This window comes from Electrona antarctica (assembly GCF_951216825.1).
Source record: "Electrona antarctica genome assembly, chromosome: 10".
Taxonomy (NCBI): domain Eukaryota; kingdom Metazoa; phylum Chordata; class Actinopteri; order Myctophiformes; family Myctophidae; genus Electrona; species Electrona antarctica.
In genome coordinates this window covers 11,357,445-11,369,480 of record NC_136791.1, presented here as the reverse complement: position 1 = coordinate 11,369,480, position 12,036 = coordinate 11,357,445, and the positions used below count along the sequence as shown (strand labels likewise).

The 12,036-nt window shown below is 41.6% G+C and overlaps 1 protein-coding gene across 1 annotated transcript in view; it reads right to left on the bottom strand.

Annotated features, from left to right (window-relative positions):
- The window catches only part of shtn1 (shootin 1), a 32,148-nt gene that overhangs the window by 11,281 nt on the left and 8,831 nt on the right, over positions 1 to 12,036 (bottom strand). Inside the window, exons 4-9 of the mRNA XM_079511529.1 lie at positions 11,519 to 11,613; positions 4,896 to 5,067; positions 4,500 to 4,597; positions 4,227 to 4,308; positions 2,236 to 2,330; positions 1,160 to 1,306 (exon numbers count right to left, since the gene is read on the bottom strand). Coding sequence (XP_079367655.1) covers positions 1,160 to 1,306; positions 2,236 to 2,330; positions 4,227 to 4,308; positions 4,500 to 4,597; positions 4,896 to 5,067; positions 11,519 to 11,613 — 689 coding nt within the window. The remainder of the gene's footprint in view (positions 1 to 1,159; positions 1,307 to 2,235; positions 2,331 to 4,226; positions 4,309 to 4,499; positions 4,598 to 4,895; positions 5,068 to 11,518; positions 11,614 to 12,036) is intronic.

The window sequence follows — 12,036 nt, the reverse complement described above, 5'->3', positions numbered from 1 at the left end:
TGTAGAAGACATTTTTAGAATCTGATCTCAGGTCAAAATGGGTCAAAGAAAAAGATGATGAGGAAGAAAGACACATAGGTGGTCTGTTTTCAGTTGGATTGTATGGGCTGTGTTCACAAGCATCAAGCAGCATAATACTACTCAGAATGAATTTAAAATTCAGCATTTTTGCTTCAAACAACTTTGCATCCCTTAGCTGTGCAATGTTAAATAAATGTGCAATATAATTTTTTTTGTGTTGCTCCAGTGTCCTCTCCTCCTTCAGAAAATTATTTGTGTTGCAATTATTTGCTTCTCTTTTTTTCCATCTACCATACTTTCAAGGCAAAACTGTTCGGTCGAGAATCATTTCTGAATGATATCTCTCAATTTTCTGCTAAGTTGCAATGGTGGTTCGCTGCCAGTTGACATACTGTACAGTCATTTGTACCCCAACGGCAGTTCCTTTAACAGTGTTAATTGTTTTATTAAATGGAGCGATGGCTCACTTCCACCAGGAAAGATCAGTGATCCCACTCATGTATAATTATTCTCCATCAGCGCCAGCGGAGGCAGGAGGAAACCAATGTTCCTTTTCTGGCAGGTCACTCCTATTGGTTCCCTGTCACAGCCCTTGTAAATACACAAGACTTTCTTCCGTGCTAAATTGCTTTTTGCGAGGGAGACAGGGATGGAACAATCAATAGCAAAATATTTTTTTCTCATAAGATATTTCAGCTATTTGAGCTTCATAGTGACTCACACCCTTTGTCAAGTCCCGCCCGTGGTTGTGCCCCTCTTCGCACCCATTGGTTGCCGTTTCGTGGACAAAAATCCTCTCTCTCCATCCACTACCATAACATAACATGTTTTTCAGTTGCTTCATATTGATATTCTGTGCACTCAATTCTTATTTTAAACTTGGTGTCAGTAAAAAGGAACATCACAGATGCAGCATGGTGACAGGGCATGTCATGTTTGTTTTGAGTTTTTTCCAAAAAAGATGTTTAAACAAATTCAACATAAACAACGAACCAGGGCGGAACAAGGCAGAAAGAGCCTGCTGGTTAGCCACTCAGGGAGCAATCAGAAGGCTGACAAAGGGTACCCAATAATATACCTATGACCATTCCGGTATAAGGGACGGGAAGGTAAAATGGGAGGTCTAATCTGGACACACCTGCTGCTCCTGCTCCAGCCTTTGGCTCTCCAGGTCTTGGGTCAGCCTGGTGACCTCGGCGAGAGCCATCTCCAAGGCCTGGCTGGGCATGGCGCTCTGCATCAGGATCTGACTCTGCCTGTTCAGCTTCTTCTGCTCCACCAGCATCTGGAGGATGACACGTACAGTAAGCAGGGGTCATCGCCATGCTGGCTTGTGGTGGACATTTTGGTAAGGACTAATAAAAATGATGATGAAACGTATGTGATCTGTGCTGTGGAACATTCCTTCTCAGGCAATTTATAAGCATTATGTTTTGGAATTAATTCATTGGGACATCTATCTTATCTATAAATGCACCACGTCTGGCCTGGGCCATAGCTCAGTGGTCCAGGCACCTTGGCTGGCAATCCAGTCTGGCAGTGTGCCGCGGGTTCGACTCCCGATCCCGACGGCCTTTACTGCATGTCACCCCCCATCTCTCTCCCCATTTCCTGTCAGCCTACTGTCTGTCCCTCCATAAAAAATATAAAATAAAGGCGAAAGCCACAAAAAAAAAACAACATTTAAATGCACCACGTCTCTGTATGTCTGTCTGTGTGTACGTCCGTTAATGCACCGTTCGCCCCACGACTTCAAATTTGACACGCGCTTTCCACACCCCCACTGTCAATCACAGCGACTGGCCAATCACAGCGCGTCGACTGCACAACCCGTCACAGCGCGTCGACTGCACAACCCGTGTAGGCTTTGGTATGTCGCGTCAGAATGTAATTATTGTCAGATGGGCTGATTATGTCTAGCTTTCAAACAGAATTAGTGTTTGGTGCCTAAGCTGTAATGATGAGCATGATGAAGATGATTGTCATCATCTTCATCATGTTCTCTGGAGGACTGCAGACACAGCAGATTATTAGTAAATAGTGACATATCAAATATCCCTCCAATATTGGTAAGCTTTATATTATCAAAAAGTAAGAAAGAGAGAGAGATAGAGAGAGAGAGAGAGAGAGAGAGAGAGAGAGAGAGAGAGAGAGAGAGAGAGAGAGAGAGAGAGAGAGAGAGAGAGACAGAGACATGTGGTTGAGAGAACTTACTTCTTTGGCAAAGTTCTCTGCCTTTGTCCTCAGGTCTCTCTCCAGGTCCAAGTTGTCCAGTAAAGTCTCATACTCTTCCACGGCAAACTGAGATACTAGACAGAGTGATATCCCAGGTTTCACAATCACAATTTTACCTCCACCTTTTCATAATTCAGTCAATAGTCTAGATGGACTAGCTAAGAGCACCAAGAAAATTTAATAAGAGTTAATTTTTAGTTACATTTTCTAATGTAACTAATGTATTAACAATTAATATAATAACATATTTTGCTGAAAAGCAGCCGCTCACATGAAGGCACACCAAGAGAGAATGCCACATTTACTTCTTACTTCTCCGTTTAATGCTTAAACAAGCTATTGAACTTAAATAACAAGAATGCAACTGAATCCAACAGTTTAAAAGCCCTGCTTAGCTGGTTCTAGAGGCCATGCTCCTTAGCCCCAACTTGACCAAAATGGTTTTCAACAGACAAACATTACCTGTGCTCTCACTACTACGGCTGCAATTTACATGAACAACTGGCAGAAAAAGACTTGCTCACTGCATAAATAAATACATAAATAAATATATTTTTGAGTGGTGCAACCACTCCAAGGAACAGCAATGTCCGGGACTATGTGACTATGTTTAGAGTACCAGTAGGGGCAAAAGTGGCGCTGTTGTGCCAGAAACAGAGAGAGAGAGATAGTGTTGCACTGTTGCCTGCTAATTACAGAGAGAGAGAGAGAGAGAGAGAGAGAGAGAGAGAGAGAGAGAGAGAGAGAGAGGGGCAGGGGGAGAGGGGAAATGCACCACTCAGTTCACACGGGTGTGATTTTTTATTTTTTAATGCTCATTTAACCTGTGCCTCTATAGAGAGTATGCGCATGCTTAAAGTGAATGGCACATCGAGTGGCAAAGCAACAGGCGAAGTGAGTTTAATATCGTTTAATGTTGTTTAATGCAATCAGATATGACTTTTCTGTGTGGATGTATGGGCTGTCAAGGCCAGAAAGTAGTTTTTGCCACTCAGTAGGCGTTCCTGCATAACTTCCTGGTTTGATGATGATGTCACGCGCATACCCTCTATTTAATAGATTATAAAATATCTTGAGTGCAAAGTTGATATTTTTGGCGTATGGGTGGTGCAACAGGAAAGGTCATGGGGTCACTCGAATGGTTAACGTTCATCACCTGGGGTGCAAGTTTCATAGTAATCCACCTATTATATTTAGAGATATATTGTGTTCAATTGAAAATGTTGGCCTATATGGGTGGCTACAATTCTATGACATTCCAACTAATAGGTTTCGAGATGACATGTTTGGAACCAAAGTGCTGGACTGACGGACTGGCTGTCCCACCAATCGCCTGACCAACAGACACTGCCATCCGTATTAGTCCCTCTGCTAGAGGGGCTGAAAACAGCAAGTGGATTTAGCATAACTCATCATATCTGTTGCTTTAGGATGAGCTAACACTGAGACATAGTAGCAGATGTAGTCACGTAGAAGGAGCTAACACTGAGACATAGTAGCAGATGTAGTCACGTAGAAGGAGCTAACACTGAGACATAGTAGCAGATGTAGTCACGTAGAAGGACTAACACTGAGACATAGTAGCAGATGTAGTCACGTAGAAGGACTAACACTGAGACATAGTAGCAGATGTAGTCACGTAGAAGGACTAACACTGAGACATAGTAGCAGATGTAGTCACGTAGAAGGAGCTAACACTGAGACATAGTAGCAGATGTAGTCACGTAGAAGGACTGACACTGAGCTAACACTGAGACATAGTAGCAGATGTAGTCACGTAGAAGGACTAACACTGAGACATAGTACCAGATGTAGTCACGTAGAAGGACTAACACTGAGACATAGTAGCAGATGTAGTCACGTAGAAGGACTGACACACTGAGACATACAGTAGTAGCAGATGTAGTCACGTAGAAGGACTGACACTGACATAGTAGCAGATGTAGTCACGTAGAAGGACTGACACTGACCTCTGTTGTATTTCCCCAGGAGTTTCTTTTGTTGCACCATCTCAGCGATCAGAACAGTATTATCATGTGTCTCTTTCAGCAGCTGCAGCCACGGGAAGGGGAAAGTGGAAACTTAAACTAGTATTAACACTGTCTTAAAATGGAGGCAATACATTTGAAAACGAAAGCCTTATTTACACTGTGTAACACTATAACACACTATAGTATACTATACAGTATACACTATACACTGTAAAAAAGAAAAGAAAAGAAAAAGTCTGTTTATATACTCACATTTTCTCTGGTGTCCCGCAGCTGGTCTCTTATTGTCTCAAGATCAATGGCTGCTTGTTTCTTCTCTTCCAGTGTCAACTCCAACTTATTCCGCAACTCTGAGGCAAAAACATTTACCAGCTGTTAAGTATCCTACTGTCTTTTAGAATAACCCAAACCTCTAGTACTATAACATTTCTGATTTTCAACCTCAGAGATTCTCTAGTTAGTCTAGTATAGCGTATAGATACTACAATAATTTGCTCTCGTAGCAACAGATTGCACAGAGAAGCCATGTCGTTATTTGAGCCCATCTTGTTGTTACAGGACAACAGAAAGGTAAAGTATTGATGTACAGTAGGGAACTTGGGACCACCTGGTACAGTACCTGAGATGGTGGCTTGACTCGTACAGTACCTGAGATGGTGGCTTGACACTGGGTTGAGACGCAGACCTTGCTTACTTCCTGTACATCTACACCCCCTTCATCATCCTCCTCCTCCAGGCTGATCTCAGCAATAGTTTCTGGGCCCAGGTGGGAGAGCAACATCATGCTCTTCCTCTTCAGAGAGCGATTCTGGCGGTTCAACTGGATAGGGGACGAAGACGTTACGAGGGAGAGGAATTGGTTTTAGGGCAGCCATAGCTGAGCAAGACACTATGGGCAGTATTATGTGTGTCTTAAGTACCAGGTCTTATGACTTAACTTAAGACCTGGAGGCGTGATCAATGCCATTTGGCTATTCTGAGTGGCCAAACAGCATTGATCACGCCTCCAGGTCTTAAGTTAAGTAATAAGACCTGGTACTTAAGACACACATAATACTGCCCTATAATGCCTAACTGCTTCTACCCCCATGCTCCTCTCTGAAGCTGAAAACAGATTCCTGATTCCTAGGTATCCACAAAATACAAAAGGAAAACCCAGACATCAGAATCATCAGAATAATATAATCAGAGAATTTGCTTTGGTGAATTAGTATTTTCTGTCCCGTTATACCCTGCCTACAACAGCTGTCATACATTATAAACTGACATTAACCACGACTTGGTTAAAGGCAGAAACGTGCGTTGTGTACGGCTTAGTAGCAAAAATGTAGGCTTCATTTTCATATCTATTCCAAACATAGTGTTGTGTCTGTCTCTTATCAAACTCTAATCAAATGTTTCTGTTAAGTACAGAGTGCTGACAACATTGTACTCTATATGCAAAACAAGGAAGTGAGGTCTACCATTCAATCACTGCATTGGCAAAGCAGTAAGCTTGCACCAAAAATAACTTTAAATGTTTTAATTACAAAATTGCATTGGCAAAGTAGCTGTAAGCGTGTATCAAATCTAACTTGAAATGTTTTAATTACAGAAATGTAGAGATGCAGAACAAGTAAGCCAAATTATAACAATATGTTTTTGATGATTTTGTTTGAAAATGAAAGCAGTCACAGCCACTTGCAATGTGATTGTTTTGACAGGCAGCAAGAAAATCCTATCTACAGAAAAAAGATGATTGGGATCAGCACTTGGTATTATGATACTTGATCTGGTCACACCACAAGTTTACAATGTTTAAAAATAGAAACACAAAATATATGGTAACTAGTACCATGAACCTCACACAAGTATGCAATATAATGGATTGATAGATACTGTACCTGAATCTCTCTCTCTCTCTCTCACACACACACACACACACACACACACACACACACACACACACACACACACACACACACACACACACACACACACACACACACACACACACACACACACACACACACACACACACACACACACACACACACACACACACACACACACACAAATTGCAGGCTAAGCGATGCAGGCTGTGTGTGTGTGTGTGTGTGTGTGTGTGTGTCATCTGCAGGGGTCAATGGGTCGTACTCAGACAGACAGACAGACAGACAGACAGACAGACAGACAGACAGACAGACAGACAGACAGACAGACAGACAGACAGACAGACAGAGACACATTGCCCTTCATTGGAGTGGTGTGCACCGCTCAAAAACTGGATGTGAAATAACTGTGTTACTTGAGATAACTATCTAATATCCAGGGCAGGGGCAAGTATTAATAAGGCAAAACGGCTCAAATAAGACTACAGTACATGTAGCGTAAAGGCAGCTATTAATAATAGAACAGCAGCCAGCACACCCACAACAATAACACTTAATTCTGCACAGCTTCACTCAAGAGGTTGCTACATTGTCCCCACACTTTTATTCAAGATTAAATAGTGCTGTCGCAGAAATGGCATCAGAATATGCATCTGTATATCCTCACAAGGCCATTCACTATTAATCAATTTTGGGCGGGAACCCCTTTTGGTGTTAGCATTGTGTTATGCTTTAGCTATTGAAAAATAGCAGATCTACAAGCTCATAGCGCGCCACCGAGTGGCGCGCTACGAGCTTGTAGGTCTGCTATTTTTGAAAAATCTAAGAACGACTGACATAGAAACAGCTTTTTCAGAAAACTGTCAGGATGTAGAAGACATTTTTAGAATCTGATCTCAGGTCAAAATGGGTTAAGGCAGATGAAAGGAAAAGAAGATAGCGGCGCGACAGACCAGATGAGATGCGGTTCTGATCTGCTCATTCCTTCGTGTCTTCATTCAATCAGCCATAGTGGCAGGAAGCATATCCAAGAGCAATAATAAGGTGTGAAATAGCAGACATCTTAATACATCAGCACGGGGACAGGAAGAAAAGGCACAATATCTCTCCTTTTAGAAGTAATCACAGTTTTTTTGATGGGATGCATATATTTGCATTTTACATTTTGTGCAGCCACTTTTCGCTTGAGAATTTGTATGTGGCATTTTCCTTTAAACTTGCAATGCAATTTGATCAGTTCTATACGTATATCAAGCCTACATAAAAGTTCTGCCATCAAGGTGGCCATTTTGTGTCAATTAGGAATACCACCACTAAGTAAAATACTAATGAAGCATATGGGATGGAGATGGATGCCAATTATGCATATTTCTTGTCATCTGAAGGAGGGAAAGTGTCGGGAGAAGGATAAAAAATGAAGGCCTGATAAAAAAAAAAAAGCATTTATTAATGGCATCTTGGTGGGAGCAGATTGCAGCAATTCCATCTTTTGACGATGCCCTTCAGAGTGCATCTTTTTCTGAAATGCAATCAACAACATGGGAATCATTGATAATAAGCTACAACTGATGAGAGACGTGACGTAGGTATAAAATTACATACTCATAATCAAGGCTGGTGTAGCATCAGGCTAGCACTCTTTCCGGAGGTCACCATTACAAAGTCACGGCCCCTCATCTCCCCTTTGATCAGACATCAACGCAAAATTGTCAAGCGTCAACGCTGCTTTCTGATTTGACTGGTTCCAAATTGGTGGCTCCCTCTATCATTACCTTTTAATTCAAAATGTGAAGAGTTAAGGAATCACATTGAACTTTCTCTCTCTTATGCCTTGAGAACAGTTGGCAGACAAAATTACATCATTACAAGGAAATTAATACAAAGTTAATTTTGCCTGTCTTCCTAAAGCATATTGAATACGGTATATGAGATGCAACTGCCAAGAAATTCTGCCTACCGGTAAATCATAATGACTAATGTTCCAACCCTGCTCTTAACGGCAGTATATTGATGGTTTACTGGTCAACTATCTTGGTTTTTACCATGTAATACTGGCTACCTGTAAAGTACATGTTAAACAATACAGTCAACAGCACCCATAAAATATACCTGCAAGCATTACCGCCAAATCAAAACAGCATCTCCTGCAATTCAACCGCAAATTGTCAATAGTAGTTGTACTACAGCAGCTGGACGGGTGGGGGTTATAGACACAGACACAGTTTGTCAAAACTATAGTTTATCAATGAAACAGAGGAAGAAAAAACTGTCTGAAAACAGTTACTTATCCACTTTCCCCTGGCCTATATTGGACATGTCATTATAGGTAAAGAACATTTACAAAAATAAAAAATAAAATACTAGATCTACAAGCTCACAATGCAATTTATTGAGAGCTTGAAGAATGGCCATTTTCATTGTACGGCACAATTGTATGATGAAGCATACAACAGGGCTCAAGTGGTTAAACGGCAGTGCAGCAAGCTTTTAGAAGGCAGAAAAGGACAAAAGAAAAGAAGAAAAATGTAAGACTTACTGTCATACTAACTGTCAGTGCTGCAATAGAGTGTAAAGCATTGTAGCCGTGCGATTTTTACACTCTCAGAGTTAAATGAACACAGTGGATTTTACCGTGTGGTCAGCTATTACTTTTGTTATCGTCAACAAAGCCATAGGACATTCTTGCATTGGGTCAGTGGTATACAGAGTGAGATATGTAATTTGACAAAAGATAATCCCTGCCAATATTCACATCAACGCTTTTCAAAATGGCATCATGTGTGAATTCACTCTTCACAAGCACTTTGGTTTATTTCCAAACCTAGACCTCTGGGTCTTTTGTGTATGATAGCAAAGAATGGTAAATACAGTATCACAACAAAATTCCATTTGAAGGCATTTTTGTCAATTAATTGCATTACTGGACAGAGTTTTACTTTTACTTTGTGCTGATGTTGGTCCAGTTTAATAATGTCTACAGTGGAGCCATTTTCATTATATTGTTTTGTCATGAATCCACATTTAAAAAACTTGTATTTGCGCCTGTGTCCAAATGTTTTTTTTATCGACTTTGTGTTTAGAATTAGAGTTAGAATTAGTGTTCGAATTTGCTTCCTCACCTTTGTCTTCAATGTTACGCAATGTTTGTGATTACACTCAAAACTGGCCATTCATTATCAATGGCATTTAATGTTTGTGTTGGGACAAACACTCAAAACTGGCCATTCATTATCAATGGCATTTAATGTTTGTGTTAGGACAAAGTTTGTGTTTACACACACCCTCAAAGATGGACATAGGAGAGGCTAGCGCCCCTCAAAAATACCCCCAGGGTTGCCCGAGAAGGCGGGGAGGATGAGCACCCCAGTCGGACAGATACAACGGTAACAGACCCAGGCAACGGACAGTATGCAGGACTGGTCAGTGACTGTCAGCAGCATGGACAGACATATAAAGGTAGACGCTTCTTCCAGCTCTGGGGCGTGTGTTCTCGAGAGGGGGCAACATTTGCCTGAGATTCCTTGCGAAGCAAAGCGGACGCATCCACGTGCGTCACAGAGCGGATGTTCGGGTCTGACAAGTCCCGGAAAAGATGCGCGGTGATTGGCCAGTAGTCACGTCATGGTCATGGTAAGTTGGTAACTACAGATAGTTAGTAGTTTGATCCGCCCTGGCTGGGACACCTGGAGGAGGGTGTATGATGTTGAAAGACCCAAAAGGTCCAATGATTCCAGGAACATCACTGAAGATGTGTCCAGAGTCCATACTAGGCATCAGTAGCTGTATGTATGTACACAGATGGCCAGCAATATTCAGAATGCAGTAATTATAGAGGTGAGTGGAATCTGTAGAAGTTGAGGGATTCATGTTGATGAAGTTAAAGGTATTTCACAGACAAAATGTTGATTTGTGGAAGTGTATAATATAGTTTTGTGTTAGAGTTACTGTTAATTGAATTGTTATTAATACGAAGTGGCTTGTTATCGGCCTCCTGGGTGGCGCTATAATAGGCCAATGTGAAAAGGACGCCTCCTTCATGATTTGAGGAAAATGTTTCAAAATGGACCACTTTGTTCAAAATGGACCACTTCTGCAAACTTTGGAAGCCAATCTTAGCCAATCAGGATGGAATATAAAGAAATCGGACCGATCCGTCTAGATCAGGGGTGCCCACACTTTTTTGACTCGAGAGCCATTTTCAAAATGACCAGCTCAACAAGATCTACCCACCAAAAAAATGATGCCATTGCTGAAATGTATTTGCTTAAAAATGTACCTGAGGGGGCTTTGGAATAGCGGTGCTAGTAAGTGACTATAGTCAAGTGATAATGTGTATCGATTCGCGATGACGTAAAATTCTCCATTCATTGTTAATGGGAATTTAATGTTTGTGTAGGACGAAGTTTTGGACAGACACTAAAAGCTGGATATAGGAGGGGCTAGCGCCCCTCAAAAAAATGTGTACTGCAAAAATCGGCCTCCTGGTTGCTCTGGCTTCCAGCGAGTGTATGTGCACAGCTTCACTTCGGTTGGGCCAACGATGCCGGAGATTAGCTGTACACAGACGCACAGACGGACACACACGCATGGACGGACAGATGGACAGACATAGTCTCTGCCACACCTTTGGCCTGGCGGAGACAATAATAAAATAATACAAATACATCTTCCAATTCTATGGTAATCATGATCTATTGCTTTTTGACTTGCTTTTTGTCATTTTTCCGAGGTGAGGAGAACTAGAAGAAAGAAGCAGGCCTGCTGCAGAAAATAATATGACGTAGTAGAACAAAATACGAAAGACGGAGGAAAACAAAGACAGAATGATATCTCCAAGTTCCAAACAGGAAGTGGAAGGGGGAGTAATGCGCTGGAGGACTCAAAGGACAGCTAGAAAGCCTCCGCCTCCTCCCCCCGAGCCTCCTGTCCCCCCCAGGCAGTGGTGCTGCCAGGTGGACTCACACGGCTTTTGTCCAAAAATTGAATGAGAAATGATTACAGTGATGAGTCCAGCACCAGTGGGCCGCAAAATCACTATGTGCCAGGCTCCCTCTCTCTCAATCAAACTCACATTTTAGTAAGGACTCTAAAAGGCATGTTCTGGATCAAAAGAATCAAAAGCAATTTTAGACAGAGAAAGACACACAAAGAAAAAGAGAAAAATAATAATAAAAAAAAAGTACCAGAATTGAAGGCGACATACAAAAACTGTGATTATGTTGACATGACAATCATGTGCATAAAGTGGCCTAGGGCGCCATCAATTTGAGACTCAAATAAATAAAAAATAAAGCTTGTTGATTTATTCAATGTGCACATTTTGCTCAATGTGAGTGCTAAGTACCCAGTGCGTTAGATGAAATCCTAAGCACACATTGTGCTGCAAGATGGTAACCTCACCTTGGAGGCCAGGGCTTCGACACTTTGTCTGCATGTTCTCTCAATCTCTAGGTTCTCTTGAATGGTGTTGACCTCTTCAATGACCATGCGAGAAACTAGGAGGGGAGGGGGGAGAGAGAGAGAGAGAGAGAGAGATACAAAGTCTAGTTTATATTTATATATATATGAATTTGTGTAATGGAAAATGGGCCTACGTTACGCAGAGCCAAACATTGCATTGCACTTTTTGGCTAAAGCATAAATTAGGTACTAACTTAATTAGACAGTGGATAAAAATGTTGAAGAAGAAAAAAAAGAAGAACTGTTATTCATTAGCCTTGGATGTGTCATCTTGACATTGAAGTTAGTATGGGACAAAATGGTCCGCAATGCCTGGTGTTTGTGCTTATGGAACATCATAGAAGCCCCTACATCTGACAGTAAGCCTATACAGTATGTACTTCTTGGGGAAGAAACACAATTATTGCCAGTCTGTTGACACAGCCCTATACACGAAATATAGAAAAGCGGGCGTGTAA